The sequence below is a fragment of the Leopardus geoffroyi genome, chromosome D1 (genome assembly GCF_018350155.1).
Source record: "Leopardus geoffroyi isolate Oge1 chromosome D1, O.geoffroyi_Oge1_pat1.0, whole genome shotgun sequence".
NCBI lineage: Eukaryota > Metazoa > Chordata > Mammalia > Carnivora > Felidae > Leopardus > Leopardus geoffroyi.
The window spans coordinates 74,086,782-74,108,120 of record NC_059329.1 but is presented as its reverse complement, the minus strand read 5'-3'; the positions used below and the strand labels follow the sequence as shown (position 1 = coordinate 74,108,120).

General features: G+C 44.8%; 1 protein-coding gene across 14 annotated transcripts in view; it reads left to right on the top strand.

The window, feature by feature from the left end:
• The window catches only part of SERGEF (secretion regulating guanine nucleotide exchange factor), a 236,452-nt gene that overhangs the window by 180,244 nt on the left and 34,869 nt on the right, over positions 1–21,339 (top strand). The window contains exon 12 of one of the 14 annotated variants that reach the window (XR_006714115.1): positions 10,908–11,025. The exons of 12 other annotated variants lie outside the window; for them this stretch is intronic. Coding sequence is in view for 1 of the 2 variants with exons in the window: in XM_045484689.1 (XP_045340645.1) it covers positions 15,412–15,419 (8 nt within the window). In the remaining variant the exon portion in view is untranslated. Of the gene's footprint in view, positions 1–10,907; positions 11,026–15,411; positions 15,461–21,339 lie in introns of those variants that run through there. One more of the 14 variants, XM_045484689.1, reaches the window with a different exon arrangement.

Genomic DNA, 21,339 nt, shown 5'->3' with positions numbered 1-21,339 from the left:
TACAGCATGTTCTTTCTCTTACTCTGCTATAGGGATGTAGAAAAAGAAGTAGCAAAAGAAATCCAAGGAAATATTATAGGTTTAAGTTCCCCATGCAGGCCTGGTGTCTGGGCTTATAGTGAGAAACCCAAGTTCATTCAGAGAGGTTAGCTCCTGGGGCCAGAGATCTTAGGGCTGGTTTTGTTAACACATCAGCTCCCCTCTGCACATACTCTGTGTTGGAACTGCCACAGCATGCTGCTTTTCATAAAAGTCTCTTTTTTTCAAACCAAGTCCAACTGTTTCAGCCCCAGAAAGGCAGCCAGATTAGCTCTCTTCTGGGCAAAATGGTAAATGATCACCCTCTCCCACCCCACAATGCCTCCAGCACCACACTAATCATGACAGCCACCCCTTACCCAGTGCCTACTGTGCTTGAATTTTCATGACATCACTGTGAGTAGGTATGATTAGCTCCATTTTACTGGGCAGCAGGTTGTAATTAAGCCTGTAGACTTTAGAGTCAGACTGAGGTGTAAATCCTAGCCCCACTGTGTTTTAGCCAGCCCCCTCTGAGTCTCAGTTTCTTTATCAGCAAAATAGAATTAATAATGTAGACCCCATAGTACTAGGAGGACTACATGAATACCACATGCATGGTGTATTAAAATAATTGTGCCAGTCATGTAAAATTACAAACTAGGATAAATGCTATGAGAGAAAGGGACAATCTGCCATGAGAGCATATAATAGGGATCCTGACCTATTTGCTGAGGAGCTAAGATCTGAAGGGTCTTTAGGAGTTTTTTAGGTGAAGGGAGTGGGTGGGGTAGAGGGAAAGCTTTCTAGGCATTATGTACCAGTATGGCCCCTAAGGTGAGAGGCAGCTTAGTGCTTCAGAGAATGGAGAGGCTCAATATGACTTGAGTGTGGAGAGTGGGGAAGAGTATAAGAGAAGAGCCTGGACAGGGAAATTAGGGTCTTGTTAAGGATTTTTTTTTTTTCTCTTTATTCTAACAGCATTGGGACCATCGGAGCATATGGAACAAAATACATGTGTTGCACATGTGGATAGAGAGATGACTGATTTGGTATTTGCAAAAGATCTTTTTTTTGTTGTTGTTTATTTATTTTGAAAGAGAGTAAAAGCAAGCACATGTGAGTGGGGGAGTGGCAGAGAGATAGAGAGAGAGGGAGAGAAGGAATCTTAAGCAGGCTCCACACTCAGCACAGAGCCCAACATGTGGCGCGATCTCACCAACCGTGAGATCGTGACCTGAGCCAAAATCAAGAGTCGGATGCTTAACTGACTGAGCCACCCAGGTGCCCCTACAAGAGATCTTTTCGACAGTGGTCTTGAGAATGGGTTGGAGGGTGCAAGAGTAGTTGTAGGGAGACCAGTTCAGAGGAAGCTCTGCATCTGTCCCAGTGAGAAATAATATTGGGTAGAGCTAGAGTAGTGATAGCAGAGATGAGGCAATGAGGGGGGTTGAGATATTTAGAAGGTAAATTGCAGGACTTGATGATCACTTGGCTATAGTTATGAAGAAAGGGTATAAAGAGTAACCACCAGGTTTCCTGCCATTCTAAGCTTAAAAAACAAAAAAGGTGGAAGAAAACCTGGTTTGAGTAGAAAAATATTGATTTGAGAATTCAAACACACTGCACTTGAGCTGCCTTTTATGCATCCAAGTGTAAATGTTCCATGCCCAGGGCCATCAACGGTAGAACACAATGGCCTCGGGATGCCTTTGGACAGTCTGACCCAGATCCAGCTTCTTTGGGAGTCAGGCTTGTTTTAGTCCAGTTGGTCTGAGGACTCAGGTTTGCTCCCCACCCCTCGTGGTTCTGTTTCCTTACCAGAATATCCTGAAAAGGGACACATGACAGAATTCAGCCTATAATGTCTGACCCATGAACAGTCTGGGGAGAGTCTGCTTTTTCAGGGGAAATAATTCAGATATTGATGCATGTTGTTTGAGGTGCTTTCTTCCCAGATCTCTGGGTGAAATACTCGTGTTTGATGTGTGTCCTTTTATTCATTTCTTTATTCATTTATTATTAAAATATTTGCTATTAATACATATCTATGATGTGGGAGGCACAATGCCAAGTCAGAAAGGACCCCTGGTTCTTTGGGAAGTGACATCCCCAGAACCCGTTTGGCACTGCTGTTCTTGTGATCATAAAGATGCCAGCAGGAAGCTGCCCTTTCTCTGAATGCTAAATCTCCAGGATGCTGAGCTGCTGACTCTTATCAAGGGGGCATGTCCTTGAGTTCAGAGAGTTGATTTGTCGGGGGCTCCCTCTGCAGCTACAAGTCCCAGGTCTGTATCTGGGCCTCCTGTCTTTTGCAGACTCCCTAGACAGTAACTATATCAATGCCAGTTTTTCACTTTGAATGGGGCTCAGCCGGGCAGTCTGAGCCCTACCACCCAGCCCACGCCTGTGCCATGTGTTCTGGTTTATTGTCTGAGAGCATCTCTTTGTGTCCCTGTGAGGGGAGAGAAGTGGCAAAGCAGGCTTTGTGTCCTCCCATGGAATGGTCGAGGAAGTTCAACTAGCGAGCAGGGCGGTTATGGGGGAGGGGAGCAGAGGAATGACTCATCCGGCCTTGGCACCACGTGATTGGAGTTATGAATACCCGAGTGGAATAGATACATGCTCTAAGAACATGTTTGCCTTGTGAAAATCTAAACCCATGAGCTACATGAGTGATTACCATCATGAAGTGGAGCATGGTGTCCTTTTAAAAATCCTCTAGTGTATTTAATGTGCAGTGAGGGAGGGGAAGAACTATGCCAAGTCAGGCACTCAAGGAAAGCTGACATTCTTTGTGTCAGTGGAACAAAGAACTTCTTACAACTGGAGCAGATGGTGAGCCCCTGTTAGGGGAGATGTTCCTGCAGGGGGCTGACCATGTGTCAGGTGGGACAGAGAGACTGCTTCCCAGGGGTGGGATGGTAGGCTGAGAATTGCATCTCTGAGATTCTCTGGTTCTTGGCTTTGCCTTTCATCTGCACAAGTAAGTCTGTCAAGGACCTGAAGGGTCCTTGAGGTCAGAAGCACCTCAGCTAAATCCCAGCTCCACCTCTTCTAACTGTGTGATTTGGGCGAGATGCTCTCTGCATGTCCTTCTCCCAGCCTGCCAAACCAGGTCCGTCGTACCTTGCAGAGTTGTGTATGTACCAGGGTCAAATGAGTTAAGCCTAGCAGCCAGCACCCCAGGATGTAAGAGGAGGAGAAGCCTGTGGGGCCGCTGATCAGCTGTCAGCTCTGTGGCGTGTGCACATGGCCTGGATCTGCATGCTCGGCTCAGAACGTTTGTTGCTCCCAGAACACATATGCAGGCCATGCGTCAGCTCACTGGCAGCCTGGGGTGGGCTGGGACACACTGTCCTGTTTCTGCCTGAGGAGACACCCGCTCAGCAAGCAGTTAGCCCACCTGGCTTAAGTTTCCCCGAAGAATTCACTGAGTCTTCTTTAAAGAAAATCCTGCCCGGTGCCGAAGGTGGCACATTGCTTGCAGTTTGACCCCTTAAGAATTCTGGCTGTGTCCCTTTATCATGCCAGCTCTCTCCTAAAGCTGATTTTATGAGGAGTTATTTTCCTAATGTTTTGGATACAGTCCTGCAGCATGTTTCTGATGGTGTTTTAGGGAGTTCACACTGCTTTTATCTTCCAGGGGAACATTAGCAAGCTATAGACTAGTCTTTGAATGGAGCTGGTGCAGTCACTGTGAACTCAAGGGGATTTGCTGCCTGAAAAATCCTTGGCACCCCAGGCATCACTCTGGCTTCGTATGTCACCACGTAACATACTTGAATCATGCCAACCTGAAGATGCTCATCCCTGTTTGGGGTACCCATCACAGAGATCATGGTTCCCAACTGCACACACAAGGCAGAGTTAAGTTCATCGGTTATTTTCTCCCCTGGCATCCCTGTAGGCTCCATGGGGTGGCGTTCTTGGCCCCTGTATTCAGATTAAGAGAGCGTGGGTCTTGCAAGGTGCAGTAGTTTGTCTGAGGTCACACAGCTAATTATCGGCAAAGCTGTGTTTCAAATCCTGGTTTTCTAAGGGGCAGCCTGACAGTGAAAACACCATCTAGCGTTTGCATCTCAGCTATGATGTTCGTGAGCTGTGTGACCTTGCACAAGCTAGTGATTAATATTATAAGTGGTTATTAATATTAACAGTAACATTTACAAAGCACCTGGTACAGTGTAGGTGCCCTCCACCACATCTCCCTGCATCCTCACACTAGACTTGTGAGATAGGTTTTATTATCACCCATTTTACTGATAAGCAACCTGAAATTCAGAGAGCTAAAGTAACTTGTCTGAGCCTCAGTTTCTCTATAAAATGAGAATGTTGATACCTCCCTGGGAGGGCGATTGTGAGGACTGAATGAGATCATGCGGGTGCACTGCCTAGCTCAGAACCTGCCGTGGAGGAGGTGTGTGATCAGTGCTGCTTTGCTTTCTCTGGTTCCCCCTCTGAGGCTAATCCAGTGGTCTTTCCACTGCATTTCATTTAATGCATTTAGAAGCTGAGGTCATTCTGAAGTCCTCTCCCTAGCTTTCTTCATCACACTTCGCCAACCCCCAGAAGCTACTTCCAGTGTCTGAGCTGAGCTCCCTGTCAGATACCGCCTGTTTAGTCTTATGCCAGTTCAGGAAACACCATCCTTCCCTGGCATGCTGCACCACACCCCTGACATTTGCTCCAGGGCTGTGTTCTGGAACGCTAAAGCCTACTCTGGCCTCTCCAGCCGCAGGGCTCTCCCCCGTCCTGACTTTCTCTAAGGTAAATACAGGTTGTTTTCCTTATTTTGGCATCCTGCCCGGATCTTTCAGGTTGTTGTGTTGTTTCACAAGGGGTCACACATGGAAGTGACCTCAAATACAGGTCTCCTGACATCTAGCATCATGTCCTACAGCTTATCATAATTTAATGTTTAAGAGGAATATGCAGTAGGTCAGGGGGAAAAATAGGAGACCTATCTTTGGGGATCCTCAGAAATGTAGGCATTTGACTTTCAATAAATATTTATTTATTCAGCACCTACTTTTGGCCAGACCCCGTATTAGATAGTAGCTATGGCAGTGAAGGAGGCAGGTCTGTCTTCCATGGAGCTCACATTCTAGTGTAAGAGTGTTTTGTTTATAACAAAAGCATAAATAAGTCAGTAGGATGATTTTAGGTTTAAAGTGCTATGAACGGAATAAATAGAGCTCTGGGGTGGAGAGTAACTAGAAGATATGTTACGCATGTTGGATAGGATAGTCAGGGAAAGAGTCCTTGAGGAGGTGATATTTTGAGCTGAGATCTCAAATGAAAAGCCAGGGCAAGAGCATTCCAGGCTGAGGGAGCAATGAAAATAAAGACCCAGAGGTGGATAGGGCCTGGCCATCCGAGGAGTAAAATGGAGATCAGGATGGCTGGGACACGGTGCGCCAGAGGGAGGAGCCATAAGGTCATAGAGCACGACCTAGATCATGCTGGGCCCTGGAGGCCACAGAGGAGTTTGGGGTTTTTTTCTAGAATCAGTGGGAAGTCGTTGAAGGGCTTTAAGCAAGGGAGTAGTGTGATCTTAAAGAAAACTGAGGTGGCTAAGTGGAGAATGGATTGTAAAACGTGAACTGGGAAGCACAGATACCAATTAAGATGCTGTTATAGGGGCACCTGGGTGGCTCAGTTGGTTGAGCATCCGACTTCGGCTCAGGTCATTATCTCACAGTTCGTGGGTTCTAGCCCTGTGCCGGGCTCTGTGCTGACCGCCCAGAGCCTAGAGCCTGCTTCAGGTTCTGTGTCTCCCTCTCTCTCCCCCTCCCCTGCTCATGCTCTGTCTCTCTCTCTCAAAAATAAATAAACATTAAAAAAAAAAAGATGCTGTTAATAATAGCCCAGGAGAGCTGACAGTGGCCTGGATGAGGTTATGACAGTGGAAGTAGAAGCAGATAAATTTGTGATTATGTTGAAGTTAGGGCAACAGGGTATGAGGAAGGATTAGATGAGGTAATCCATTCTGCCCAATCTACTCAATATCCGATTAGTGTAGATCAAAGTGATACCTAGTTTCAGTTCCTAAACTGGGGGCAGGGGGAGGCCATCTGGCAGCAGGTAGACTTGACAGGTAACAGACCTGACTGCCGGCATGCGCCTCTGCAAGTTTGGGAGACTGTAGGCAGAAGCTACTTCTTGTATCTCGGAAAGACATCTTGGAGAAGTGAAAAAGGGAGACATTTTCAAAGAATTCATTCATTCAGTAGTCCTGCAGCAAGGGCCTTATCTGTGGCTGGTGTTCTACTTTTGGTGAATAAGATAGGGGTCTGCTCTTTAGGGCCTCCCCTCTTGGGAGAGGTAGAAATATAAATAGACAAATCTCAGTCTGTATAGTGGCAAAGAGGACAAACAAGGGGGTGTGGGAACATGAAGGAGAAGGTTAACTTTTTATAGGGTAAGGGAAGGGTTCATAAAGAAACTTGGCATTAAAAGAGGCTAAGGAGACAACTATACTTCAATAAAAAAGTAATTACAAATAGTCAAAATAATACAACTAATGGCCAGGAACAACTCAGTTTATGAACATAAATACCTAATTATTCTCTACTAAAACAAGGTGGGGTGGGATGTAGGGGTGGTAAGAAGAAAGAGCATTCCAGAAAAAAAGGAATAGCATTTGCAAAGGCCCGAAATCTGGAAGGAGAAGGGTGTATTCAAGAAATAGAAAGCACCTCTGTGTGGTTAGGGTATAGAGTGTGCAGGGCAGAGGTATAGGCTGGTGCCTAAGGTTATTGACTGCACTGTGAAGGGTCTTGTATGCCATGTTGACAGTGTTGGACTTAATCCTTAAAGCCAGGTGTAGTTGGTGGAAAGCAAATAGCTCCCCTATAGACCTGCAATCCATCAAGTCCCCATTTCCTACTGTATCTGGATGCAGCCTCAGAAACGCTCTGAACACAGGATCCCAGGCAGCCACTTCTAGTCAGCCAGAACTGGCAGAGGAGGAGGCCTACCCACCATTCCCAAAAGAAGATGCATCTGTATATGAGTTTAAAGAGGGAAGTGTTTAGGACCCAAAACTACCTTTTACAGTTGTCTCATCAGCTGCAAGCATAGGTTGGCTGCCTTGTGTAAGACATGGTGGAGGACCCTAGAGAGAGAAATAACAATCTAGTCTGAAGGAAGATATTTCTGAGTGTGGCTATGGTTGTATGAATTCCAAGGGGGCAGTGCTGAGGCAGAAAGTACTAGGCTTGCAAGGAATTCTAGTCCACTAACCCTTGAATGGATGCCCTTGACCTATAGGAAAGTGCAGTGCTCCAGCAAATGGAACGCTTTGCTGTTCAACTGACAGTGGTCCTTTCCCCAGGAAGCTGTCTTAAAGAGGCCATATAGCTCCTTTGAAGAAAATAAAATGTCCTGGGCCAAGGAACCAGGAAGTGACCATTAGTTTCAGAACTCAGTCATGGCTGTGATTGTCTATGCCGGTTCCATATCCCTGGCACCTAGCACAGGTCCTGAGTCAATGAATAGGGAAAAGAAAATAAGCAACCTACCAGCCAATCAAACGTGGATTCTAAGCCCAGCTCCTGCACCTCAATTTTGTCAGCTATGTAATGACCTGGTCGGTCTCCACAGCCCTTTATTGTGCTGTCCTAGGATACGAGGATGATGCATAGAATGGTTCAGAGCAAGCCGAATCATCACTCATATTTCTGATGTGCCACAAATACAATCAGAATAAAATATCAAAATTAAGCACTACTTTACAACATCTCAGATATGCCTTTAAAAACAGAACCTGTGTCTGTTTCTGAGATGTGAAGAAAATGTATTAGGTTATGTTAAACAGCAAGATTGTCCCTTTTGTAGGAAAAAAAAAAAAAACATGAATTAAATCTTGTCTTCCTGACTGGGAATTTTAATTGGGATTTGAGTCAATTTGATCTAAATTTGAGCATCCATCTAAAGAACATTTATTGACATCTGCTATGAGCAGGGCTTTGTGCTGGGCATGTGGGAGATAGGAGGATGAACAAGATACAAGATGAACATGATCCTTCCAGGCAGAAACTGACAGTCTAGACATGGAAATAAAACATATACATACTTGACTGTGACCTTAGCTGGGAAGAGGATAAGCTGGGACAGGCCAGATCCAGGGCTAGGGGAAGTCAGAGAGAGAAATCCCTTCGGCTACATCATTTAGGCAAGAAGTCTGCCTTTTACCACACTGTGTAGAGCTGAGAATTCACGGAGCCACCATGGCCGTGAGGTTGTGCTCAGTGGCCGCCTGGATCTTCCAGTCAGCCTGCTGCCACCAAATTGAGTATCTTAGCCCAAGCTGTTGTTGGCAGGGAAAAATTATCTCAGGTGTTCAGCCCTTGGTTTTTATGAGCAACGGGTATGCTGCCTTGCCAAGCTTGGTGGCTCTTTCTATGGCTCACATCCTTGGAGTTGATTTCAAGAAAAAGTTGTTGACTTTAATAGGGATTTCTATTCTTTCTTTTTTAAGATTGGAAACTGCCTGTGTGACCCTTATTGCCTTGACTACCACTGAAATTCAGGATCTAACTACAATGGGAGCATCTGCTTTCTGACATTTACCCAACAATGACTTGTCAAACCCTTCACTGTGCAGGGCCCTGTGCTAAGTGGGGAGCAGACTCGCAAGGCCCTGCCCTCAAGGAGGGCAGAAGGCTGTGTGAGCCGGACCCAGGAAGAGCTGTAATACCAGCTGTGAGAGAGGGCCAGATGAAGGACCAGCAGTCAGAGGAGAGAGTTTGCTTTTGGGCTGGGGCATAAAAGGAAAACCTGAAAGAGATCTGTGTGATTTGGACCTTGAAAAATGTAGAGATCATCCACATTGAAACAGGTGTAGTAGGCTTTCTAAAATAATGTCAACAGCGCTGAGGAAGCAGAAAACTTCAGGCATGTTTAGAAAACTGGGAATACTTCAGTTTGACTCCAACAAAGGGAACATAAAGGGAAATATGGCTTTCCAAAAAGTGGGGCCTAAGTCAGTTCAAACTGCTTTAACAAGATAGCCTAGATTGGGTGGCTTAAAAAAAACCTTTATCTCTTATGGTTCTTGACGCTAGGAATTCAAGATCAGAGTGCCAGCATGGTCAGGTTCTTGGTGAGAGCCCTCCTTCTGCTTCACAGATGGCCGTCTTCCTGCCATATCCTCACATGGTGGACAGCAGAAAAAGAGGAAGCAAAGCTTTCTTTCGTGTCTCTCTTTTTTTTAATGTTTATTTATTTTGAGAGAGAGAGAGAGAGAGAACATGCACAGGAGGGGCAGAGAGAGGGAGAGAGAGAACCCTAAACAGCTTCTCGCTGTCAGCACAGATCCCGATGCAGGGCTTGATCTCTCGAACTGTGAGGTCATGACCTGAGCCGAAATCAAGAGTCGGACACTTAACCAACTGAGCCTCCCAGATGCCCCTGCATTTCTTCTTCTTCTTCTTCTTCTTCTTCTTCTTCTTCTTCTTCTTCTTCTTCTTCTTCTTCTTCTTCTTCTTCTTTTTTTTTAATGCTTATTTTTGAGAGAGAGAGAAAGACAGAGTGTGAGCAGGGGAGGGGCAGAGAGAGAGGGAGACACAGAATATGAAGCAGGCTCCAGGCTCCGAGCTGTCAGCACAGAGCCTGACACTGACATGGGGCCCAAACTCACTAACTGCAAGATCATGGTGAGGCTCAAACTCACTAACTGTGAGATCATGACCTCAGCCAAAGTCAACGCTTAACCAACTGAGCCACCCAGGCGCCCCATCCTTGTGTTTCTTCTTATAAGGACACTAAGCCCATCATGAGGGCTCTACTCTGATGACCTAGTCACCTCCCACAGGCCCCACCTGCAAAAATCATCACACTGGGGATTAGAGTTTTGTTTTTTTTTTTAATGAAATTTATTGTCAAATTGGTTTCCATACAATGGGGATTAGAGTTTTAATATATGAATTCTGGGGGGACAAAAACATTCAGTCCATGGTAAAGCCAGATCACAGAGGGCTTCCTTAAATGTTCCAGGGTGAGGTAATTAATATATTTAATTCTACAGGCCATAAGATGTCACTAATAGGATTTTATTGGAAAGGACTTTGGAGATGAGCCAGGCAGCCCTCTGTTGCACACATAAAGACTGCATCTCAAAAAGGGAAGTTAGTAACCCAAGGTCAGACAATAACCCATGATGGAGCTGGAGATGGAGCTAGGGCTAGAACCAGATCTTCTGAATTCAGATACAGTGGTCTTTTATACTCCAGGATGAGATCCCATGCTCTGGGGAGATTAATGAGTCTTTCTAGTGGAGGTAGATTGAGGGAAAAGGAAGGGCTAAATGGAGAGCCTTGGGAAGCATTTATATAAAGTTCAGAAGAAAGGTAACACCCGAGGTCTTTAATTAGGGCCGTGGCAATGGGTGATGGGGAAGGGCTGATGGGAGAGGCAAGGCAGGGGTCCAATCAGCAGGGTGTGAATGTGGAAGGCAGACCAGAGGAAGATGTCTACTTGTACTTTCTTTGGTTGCTGCTCTTTACTGGATTGTCCAATTGGATTCCTTTCGTTAAGCTACCTTGAAGTGGGAAAGAAAGGGTACAAATCCAAAATAAATATGTCACACGCATTCAGTATTTCCTAAGTCGAGCCTTTTTGTAATTTTTTTTCTTCCCTTTTCCTTTTTTCTTTTTCTCCTTTTTTTTTTTTTTTAGTCCCTCTGTCCTTTTCTAGAACCTGGCCTTCCAGGTCTTAAGTCTTCAGGAATGTGATCCACTTCTCAGCTACCAGCCTGGCTTTCCGATTTTATACATGGGATATGAGAACTGCCATCATTGTCCGAGTGTCTCTGGTTTTAGGTTTCCTGCCAGGCCCCGTGAAGGTGCAATCCGTATGACTTGCCTCTCATCCCATGACTCTAGGCTTGGAACCAAAGCCCTGAAACAACCTCCAACAGAGACTGAGCCCCATGATATGCCAGGCACCCGGCCCGAGGAAGGCACCAGGCTGAGCAGTCGTCATCTGGGGGCCTGGCCCCAGGTCTGTATACCCTGTGCCTCAGAACCTGGAGAGCATTACAATGCAGATTCCTGGGCTCTGTCTTACACCTCCTGAATCAGAATCTCTGGGGGCAGGAGGTCAGGACTATTTTTTGACAAGTGCCCCCACGTAATTCATATGTACCTAAAGTTTGAGACTCTGCCTTAGATCACTTAATTATTTTTCTGGGCTTCAGTTTCCTTGTTTGAAAATGGGGAAATTATGTATTCAGTTACTATGAAAATAGAGGAGCACTTTGGAAAAATGCTAAAAACTTTATATATATACATATATATGTATATAAAACTAATATATGTGTGTATGAATATGTATAATTACTATATATATATATTACCAAGCTGGCAGTCTTGGGGTCAAGAAAGTTTAAGACATTTCTCAAACAAAAATATACTGAAAACTGCTAAAAGGTCTGAGTGTTGACACTTGGAGCATATATGTTTACCAAGAGAATGAATATGTAAATGAATACCTCCAGGAAAGATAAACCTTGAAGTGAGGTCATTAAGCTTTCTCCTCAATATCTTCCACCTCATGCACTCAATCAGCATCATTCACTGGGTACCTAATATGTGTCAGTGTACTGTGCCAGGCTGGGAATATGGAGATAAATAAGACATGGTCCCTGACCTCAAAGGGTTGGAGATCGATATGGAAATGAGCATTCAGTACAGTATGATAAGCACCAGCTCTGGGGGTGGGTTAGAGAGGCAGTTGTTAGTGCTTTGGCAACAATAGTAGAACCAGCTGTCAGGGAACGTGTCACCAAGGAGGTGACCCTGGAGCCGTACGTTGAACACAGGTGTGTTTTTTCCAAGAAGGAAAACATCTTTCACAGTCCTTGCCACTGGCTTCCTTCTTTCATTCCATCAAATTCTCTCATCAGTTTCCTCCCTTCCTCCTCCATCAAACCAGTCTCAGGGACCCAGTGGTCTTTGTCACTTCCTCCTTCCCCCTCCCAAAACCTGCCTTCACTCTAAGTCAAGACTTCAGTTTAGTCATAAACACTTTGGTTTTAAAAAAATGCCTTTTTTGTGTGTGGAGGGGTGCAGTTTACCTTGTTACCCCCTAAGTTTTCACCTGAAGTGATTTTAAGCTCTATGGGAGATTTGTTTGTTTGTAAATTTGCCTTTTACATCAGCCAGCTGATAGGAGAGGGGTTGTGCTTTGTTGGTTAGTTGGTTTTGGTGGGGAAGAGGATTGATGACAAGTGGTTTTCCCTAGCCTGTGTTATTTTACTAGATAAATAATCACTATTTGGCTTTCCTGTAAAGAACCAAGGATTAACACATAGTCTAAGTTCAGTTGTAAAATGACGTTCTTTGTGTGTTAAGGTAGAACAACACTGGGTAAGGAATCAGAACTTAAACTGACATAGCCCTTCACCAAGTACCCTGACCATGTACATCCTTTCTACTCAAAAAGCGATCCACAAACCATTGGCCGAGTCCTTGGCTGGCACTAATTAGAAATGCAGAACCTCAGGCTCGAGCTGAGATCTGCTGGGTCAGAATCTGTACTTTTTTTTTTTTTAATTTTTTTAATGTTTTATTTATTTTTGAGAGAGACAGAGTGTGAGTGGGGGAGAGTCAGAGAGAGAGGGAGACACAGAATCCGAAGTGGGCTCCAGGCTCTGAGCTGTCAGCACAGAGCCCAATGCAGGGCTTGAACTCATGAATGGTGAGATCAGACCTGAGCCGAAGTCAGATGCTTAACTGACAGAGCCACCCAGGCACCCCGAGAATCTGTATTTTTAACAAGATTCCCTGGCAATTCATTTGACATTAAAGTTTTAAAAAAAAACCATGAAAATAGTGACTTATCCCCATTGATTAAGACAGTAAAGTCCAGAGATTGAGGAACTTACCCAAGATCACATAACAAGCCCTGCTCTGTTCAATTCTAAGTTCAGTGCTGTCTGCTGTACAGCTGGGCTTCTTTGTGTCACATTAATTAAAGAGCACTTTAGTGGTTCATGGTCAGTGAAGAGGGGGAACAATGACAGTTTTTCAAAGTACAAGTGCATCTTCTTGAGAGCTGTAGGGAACAAGGAAAGTCTAAGGGAGCTTTGATTGTATGCCAGGCACTTGGACAAGTGTGCATTACAGATAGCCTTGTCTCCATTTTACAGATGGTAAGAAATCTTTGCATTTTCCTCAGTGTAACCAACCTGTAGGGACTCTTAGCAGAAATTGAAGGTGATATTAAGGTCTGATACTAGGACTTCCTGTGTCAGAGGTCAAGGAACCAGAGATGTTGTGAGCACTTTTTTTTATCCTTAAAGTAAGATCCAGTTCCTGTATAAAGCCAGCTTCTTCCTTGACTAGTCAGGTTTGGTGGCTTCCTACTCTTTCCAAAGTCAGGAATTCAGGTTTCGGTCACTTGGAACTCCTCATGATTTATGAACAACTCTGTCTCATAGAGTAAAAGAGGTTTTCCCAAAGAGGAAAAAATAGCTTAAAGAAGGCCTTGAAGAATCAAGATGACAAAATGTATTATTTATAAGGACCTAAAATAAGTGCCGGATCCTCCACTCAAAGTGAGCAGGCGACAGCCAAGTGCCGTTGTGGAGTGGAGCCCAGCGACTCCAGCTAGATCCATGTAGCAGGGCTGGTCAGCCACGGCCCCACTCAGTATTCCAGGGGTCCTTCTCAGGAAGTGGCTCCTGCTGCCGATACAGGGCAGCCTGTGTAGCTCATATGAATGGGTCCCAATTACAAATGAGTACAAGAGATCAGCTGAATGAGGAGATTGCTTGAAAGAGAATGGGAGAAAGGCAGTGCAGTGAGAGTCTGTGGGTATGAAACATACACACACACACACACACACACACACACACACACACACACACCATTTATAGGATTGTATGGAGTTCCTGACTTAATAACCCAAGGACACAGGTATGTACTGAGAGTAAGGTGGAGGCCAGGCAGAACAGGAGTAGATGCGGAGTATCTCAACCTTGCCTTCGCTGGCCCCTGGTTCCCTAATGGAGCGTGCAGCTGCTAGTGATGCTGTCTGTGCAGAGTAGGCCCTACTGCATCCAAGAAACAGCCACTTCTTGCTGCATTACAGATCTTTTTTTACTCAAGGCTTGGCTCATCATTCCTGAAGAGCTTAACAATAGTTTCTCTGTTTTAAGAGAATGTTTACAAACACCTCTCCTGCACACAGCTCTCCTGCTCTTGGAAGCAAACTCAGGGTCAGCAAGTCTACATTTTGGCCAGTGGGAAAGAAGCAGAGTTAGTGCCTAGGAATCTCTGATCAAGAGCTGGCATTACAGAAAACCCATTTCCCTGCCACTCATCCCTTGACTCTGCCATAAGACCTTTGTTACCTGGGTGCTTATGATACTGACTTAGACCTGAGGACCATATCCCAAATCCATTGTCCATAGAGAGCAAGATTCAGTGGCAGGAGGGAGGTCACTGAAAAATAGAAGGTGATGCCAAGGGACTTCTGAAGAAACACAGGCAGTCATGAGATTATACTCTGGCTTCAGAGTGACTACGAGTTTGCTTTTGCCAAGGGGACAATGGGCTGGGATTTGAACCGAACCCATAGCCTTCAGAACCTCTCACTTGTTTCTACTCCTTCCTCTACTCCTTCCTCTACTCCTTCCTCTTCTCCTTCCTCTTCTCTTCGTCTCTTCTGGGATGTGGTGACTACACTGAGGAGGGTTGGGGGGAGATGCTTTCAGTAGCTCTTGCTGTATCTGGAGCTTGCTTTGTGTTCTCTGCTGGCTGCTGGCCTCCTCCCAGCCATGAGAGCTGGCTGTGGTCCATGGGTCCTGATACCGTTCCCTGGTAGCATCAACCTGTATTTCCACTGCTTCTAATCTCGAAGGTCTTCTAGTTTCCTCTTACTGGAATGGTTACCCCTGGAGTACAGGGCACTCATTCAGTAGGGTTGGATTCACCTTCATGCCCTGGCAGTGCAGGCAGCCTTCAAGAAGATGAGCATCTGACCTTCCTACACCCCACACCCCAATTTGGAATAATAAGATTAAAAGAAATCAATTTAAAGATTTTTTTAAAGTTTATTTATTTTTGAGAGAGAGAGAGAGAGAGAGAGAGAGAGAGAGAGCACGAGCAGGGGAGGGCAGAGAGAGAGGGAGACACAGATTCCGAAGTGGGCTCCAGGCTCTGAGCTGTCAGCATGGAACCCGACGTGGGTTTGAACTCACAAACCATGAGATCGTGACCTGAGCTGAAGTCAGGTGCTTAACTGATAACCCACCCAGGTGCCCCTTATCAGCATTTTAAAATCCAGGTAGCTACTTAATATGTGAGTGAGAGGCAGCATGGTATAGAAGGACATGGTATTTTGAACTGGTTTGGCTCATATTCCATTTCTACTACTTTCTAGTTGTGTGATCCTGGACTAGTCACCTGATCTCTCCAAGTAAGAAATGCCTTGAAGAGCCCTACTGGAGAATAAAGACAATGCAGAGAAAGTGCCTACATATATGATGTGCTTGACTAGTAGTGGGTAATATCATTATTCTGAAAACCGGAGGTTTTTAAACTTATGCTTAAGAATACCTGGGTTCTTTCCTGTGATTTCCATCATATATAGGTTTTAAACCACTCACTACCCTGGTTTTTATAGTTACTACTACTACTACTATTACAACTGTTATTGTGGTTAAATACACATAATAGAATTTACCATTTTAATCATTTTCACTGTACACTTCAGTGGCATTAAGCACATGACATTGTTGTGCAACCATCTCCACCACCCCTCTCCGGAACTTTGTCATCTTCCCATACTGAAACTCTACGCATTAAATGATAACTCCCTATTCCCTGCTTTTCCCAGCCTGGTCATTCTCTTTTCAGTAACATGCTCCAGATTCTTCAGTGTCTTTCTTCCCATTCAATAGGGGTTGGAAGGGGCCTTTTGGTAGGGTTTTCTTCGAGTTCTGCAAACTCCCACTGGGGAGCCTGGGAGTTAAAGGTCTGTGCCATTTGCAGCAAACTTTGGGGACTGCAGATGGTTACAAAAAAGATGTCAATACAGCTGCTTTGCATAGGATGGATCTGCAAAGAGCCTTCCAAGGACTGGTACATTTCTTCTAAAAATATCCAAGGATGCGGCTTGGCATAGCTTTGGGAGAAACCAACAGTTTTTAAATTCTTCAATAGCATCTACCTCATGGTGAAGATTAAATGAAAGAATTTGTGTTGAGTTAGTATAATACAGTGCCTGGCACAGATAAGACCTTTATATGTAGGCTGTTGTTACTGTTATTGTGCTGTGCCAGAGACATTATGTATCATGTTTTGGTATTTAGTCCCCACAATAGATAGATATCATCTTCATTTTACATGAGGAAACTACTGCTCTGAGATGTTAACACTCCCAAAATGACCAAGCCTATAAGTAGCAGAGTAGCAGAGTGGGGATTCAAACCCATACTCTTTCTCCTATAAGAGGCCACCTGTTGTGGTATACCAAGAAAGGAACTCTATGGGTGAGTCATATTGACTTCATTCTCAGCATTTCATTTTTCCACCTGCCCTGGCCTTTCTCTGGATTACTTTCTTCTTGCTATTTCTTCATAAAGACATGTACCTAATGTCCAGAGCTTTCTGGATTTACTGGTCCCAAGTCTTTGCACCATTTTGAAGTGATCACTCAATAAACTCTCTGCTCTAGAAGAAGAAACTGAAACGTGTACAGAGCATGGAACTCTCTGGCTTTATTGGATGAGTATCTAAGAATTAACGAACTGTGTATGGAATTTAGAGCAGTCATTGTGGTTTTGGTCAGAAAAGGGTGCTTTCCAGGATATTTAAGTCACCCAGAAGCACTGGGTGGAGTTGGTTCAGAAAAGAAAATGCTTACATTTAACTTCCGTGAGTGACTAGGATTCATTGTTTTTTCAGAAAACAAGGCCACATCACTCTGTTTTGCTCTTCATCATGGCTCCTAAGAAACTCAAAGTCAATTTGAATGCTTAGGCACACACAGCATGTATATGAATTACCAGGGCTGGCATATTTGGATATTCCTCCTTGTCATGGTTTTAAATTTCCATCTCTCTTCTACTTAGTATATTATAGGAATTGCCCTTTGGGAAGTGATAAGCTTAGAGTAAGACAGTCAGTAAAGATTCTAACTGCTTAGAGGTCAGGGACCATGTTTGTTTATCATAGTGTCCCCAGTACATAGCCCAATATCTGGAATGTGGTAGTTGCTGAATAAATGTCTTTAAGTTGAAAAAATGAAAGCTATTACTGAATCAGCATTCAAAATAACTTAAAGCGTGGCATCTTTGGCACTTTTGTTTGGACTTCCAGCTCCCAATCTTATCAAGGTGGAAGCTTTAGACTTCCTTAGACTTTGGAGGTCTACCAGCAAGGCACTGTGTGTGCCTGCAAGTAACAGACACCAGAAATAGAAATGACTTAAACAGAAGTCAGTTTTCTCTCACCATTATGGACTTGAATGGTGTGTGCCCAAAATTCATAGGTTGAAGCCCTTACCCCCAATATGATATATTTGGAGATAGGGCCCATAAGAGGATGATAAAGGCTAAGTGAGGTCATAAGGATGGCGTCTTCATCTAATAGGACAGGTGTCCTTCTAGAAGAGGAAGAGACACCAGAGATCACTCTCCCTTCATGTGGGTGCAATGGAAAGGCATTCTGCAAGCCAGGAAGAGAGGGTTCACCAGAAACCAACCCTGACAGCATCTTGATTTTGGACTTCTAGCTTCCAGAAATGTGAGAAAATACATTTCTCTTCTTTGAGCCACCCAGTCTATACTATTTTGTTATGGCAGACTGAGGAAACTGATATATATGACAAGACTGGTGATATTTAGTCCAAGGCTGATGTAGTAGCTGTGTGAATACCAGGGGCCCGAGTTCTTTCTATCTCTCTATTTCACTTCATGCAGGCTTTCTTCTCCAAGGTTTTCTCATGGTCCAAGATAGCTGCTAGAGTTCTGGCTGTCACATCCCTAGTCAGGCAGGATGCAGGTAGAGGGAGAAAGGACAGAAAGTGGCCCTATTAGGGTACTGTCCCTGAGGTGATACCCAGCCATGTCCCCCACAACTCATTGGCCAGAACCTAGCTACATAGCCACACCTAATCGTAATGAAGGCTGGGAAATTAGTCTTTTAGCTGGACACATAGCTTCCCTGAATGAAATCTGGGGACAATGGCTCTTGAGTAGATAACCGGTAGTCTCTGCCTTGAGAAGCATGAGCACTTTGGGGAATGAGAAGAAGCATGAGCACTTTGGGGAATGAGAAATCTGGAAAGGACCTTCTCACACAACAACAGTCCTGCTCCTCAGAGCCTGTGAGCCCCCACCAGTACCATGTGGAGATGGCTCTTGTTGTCTGCAGAGTAACCCAAGCCCCTGCTTGGCTGGAGGGAACCACTCAGTTTGTTCTCAGCCACCCTGCCAACCTTTTCTTCCCCATTCACCAGCACTTTGTCCCCAGCCCCATTCCCTGAGTATGCCTGCACTCACCTGCCTTACTATTTCCCTCTGCCTGAACTATGCCCTGTGCCCTTTGACACCCCAGTATCTTATCCATGCTTTCAAACCCACCCAAACTCTTCCTCCTGAAAACACCTGAGGTGACATAGAGTGCTTCCTATCCTAGATTCCTGTGCACTTTGCCTGTGTGTCTATTTTAATATCCATTCTGAGCTTCTTGCAATTAAGTTATGTAGGATATTGTCTCTACTTTCGTGTATGTTTGAAAATTTCTGTAATAAGTTTTTCATGTGTGCCTGCCTCAGGGCAGGGATGGCATCATCTTGTTGCCATAGTACCAGGATTTTTACAAGTATTTATTGGGTACCTACTAAGTGTCAAGCATTCTGCTTGACCCTAGGGATATAGCAATGAGCAAAACTGTCCCTGAACTCATGATGCCTGCTAACCTGGGGACACAGGAGCAACAGACGTTAGGCAACAAATTGATAAATACATAAAACATTGACAAATGTATAATTGCAAATTGTGAGAAATACTGTCAAGGAAAAAACAGGATGCAATGAGAGAGGAAAGCAAAGGGACATATTTTAGATGGTATGTCACATAGACCAGAATTTAAATTCCTGCTCCCCCCATATAGAATAATTCCACACAATTCATGTAGATACTCCCCCATTAAGGAGCTGGAACTTAACTTCCCATTCCCCAAGTGTGGGCTCTGCTCAGTGACTTACTTCCAAAGAGTAGAAGCTGGGAGCGCCGGGGAGGGGCAGTGGAAGGGCACAGAACTTTACAGTGAAGAAACCCAGCAAACATTTCGAGGCCAGATCATCAAAGTTAGCAGCATCAGTGATAAACTGTGTTGATTGATATTATGTACCTGGTATATGACACGATGAGGTGGGCACTTCACCTCTGTGAATCCCAGCCTAACCATGAGTAAAACGTCAGAAAAAAAAACACATTGAGGAGCATTCCACAAAATACCTGGCTAGTACCTCTAAAGTGGTCAAGGCCAGCAAGCACAGGGAAAATTGGAAGCACTGTAACATACCCAAGGAGCCTAAGGAGAAACGAGAGCTGAACGTAATGTGGTGTCCTAGATGGTGTCCTGGAGCAGAAGTCAGTAGGGGAAAACTCACGAAATCTAAACAGAGTGTATCATTTAGTTAATAACGGTGGCCCTTCGTTGTGACAGATTGGCCACTGTTAACGTAAGATGTTAACAATAAGAAGGCCCCCCTATTGGAGGAGAGGCATTTGGGAGCTATGCTATCTTTTCAACTTCTCTGTAAATCTCACACTATTCTAAAATTAAAACTTGATTAAAATAAGTCCCTGCTCTCCTGCTCCCTGGCTTATATGAGTTGGGCGTGTCACTTCACCGCTCTGGCCTCAGTTCGACTATAGGATGGGGGAGATGGCACCCTCACTGCAGGATGGAGAAGAGGCTTCAGGGCGACAGTGTGTGGCAGCACTTTGGAAACGGCGTGCCCACAGTACTGCTCAGCGTGCAGATTCCCCTCCTGCCCCTGTAGTTCTGCACAGGGAGGCACTCCAGAGGCTTCCCCAGAGGCTGCTATGCCGTGGCACCCAGCGGGGCCCTGCCCTCACCCTTCTGGAGTGCCTTTATAGCCAGGCTTCTGTACAGGAAACGTCCCCCTCACTTCTCTTGACAGCTTGCTCTGAGGGACTAAGACTGCTTTTTTATTTTCGTATTTCACTTGATTTCTAACCCCCCCCTCCCTTGAATTTAGTGTTTCTCTTCAGGAATCAGCATATGATTCAAACCGCCAGTTCTAAATTTAGTATTGCCTGTGATATGGAGAATGCATTTAGTGCTGCCTGGGATATGTATTTGGAAATAATGGTTTTATTTATCCACATCCAGTAATTCTGACTGCCTGCTGGGTTCTTTCAGGAAAGAGTTTGTCATCTCTTTTCCTCCTAATGATGAAATGTTGCCTGCTCAGGTCCCAGAGGCCCAACCCGAGCCAGAGGCTGGTGACTTGAGTCTCTGTTTAATTAAACAATATCATCCCCAGGATTCTGCAGTCATGAGCTCTTTCCAAGGCTTCTGTTTAGAAGGAATTTGGAAACAAGGTCTAGAAATGACTTAAGGACTCTTTAGAGCTTGTAAGCTTATTTCTGGTGCCAGCATGATAAGATTTGCCCCTTTTTCAGAGAGTTGCCCCTTCTGTGCTAGAATATATGAAAGAAGGAGGTAGTTCCACATGTATAGAGCATGTGACTGTACTTTGGGTGCTGAGGATGCAGAAGTAAATCACATACAGCCCTGCCCTCTGAGAACTACAGTTCATTCATTTATTCAAAGAAATGTATTGAGCCTCTACCATGTACCTGACACCATGCTGATCATTAGGGTTGCAATAGTGACCTTTTGTCATTAGACAAAGTTCCACTCCCCAAAAGCCTGCATTCTTTTTTTTTTTTTTTTTTTTTTTTTATTTTGAGAGAGACAGAGACAGGGTGAGTGGGGGAGGAGCAGAGAGAGAGAGGGAGAGAGAGAGAATCCCAAGCAGGCTCCGCATTGTCAGCACAGAGCCCAGCGTGGGGCTTGAACCCACGAAACCATGAGACCATAACCTGAGCTGAAACCAAGAGCTGGACACTTAACTGACTGAGCCACCAAGGCGCCCTGGAGCCTGCATTCTTATACATGTGTTTTGTACGCATGTATAAGACACAAAGCAGGAGATAAGGGGTCATATGTGATACGTCAGGGAGATAGTGTGTGTTCGTTTCCCAGGACTGCAGTAATAAAGTACCACAGAGGGGCTTACAACAGATTCATTCTCTCCCAGTTCTGT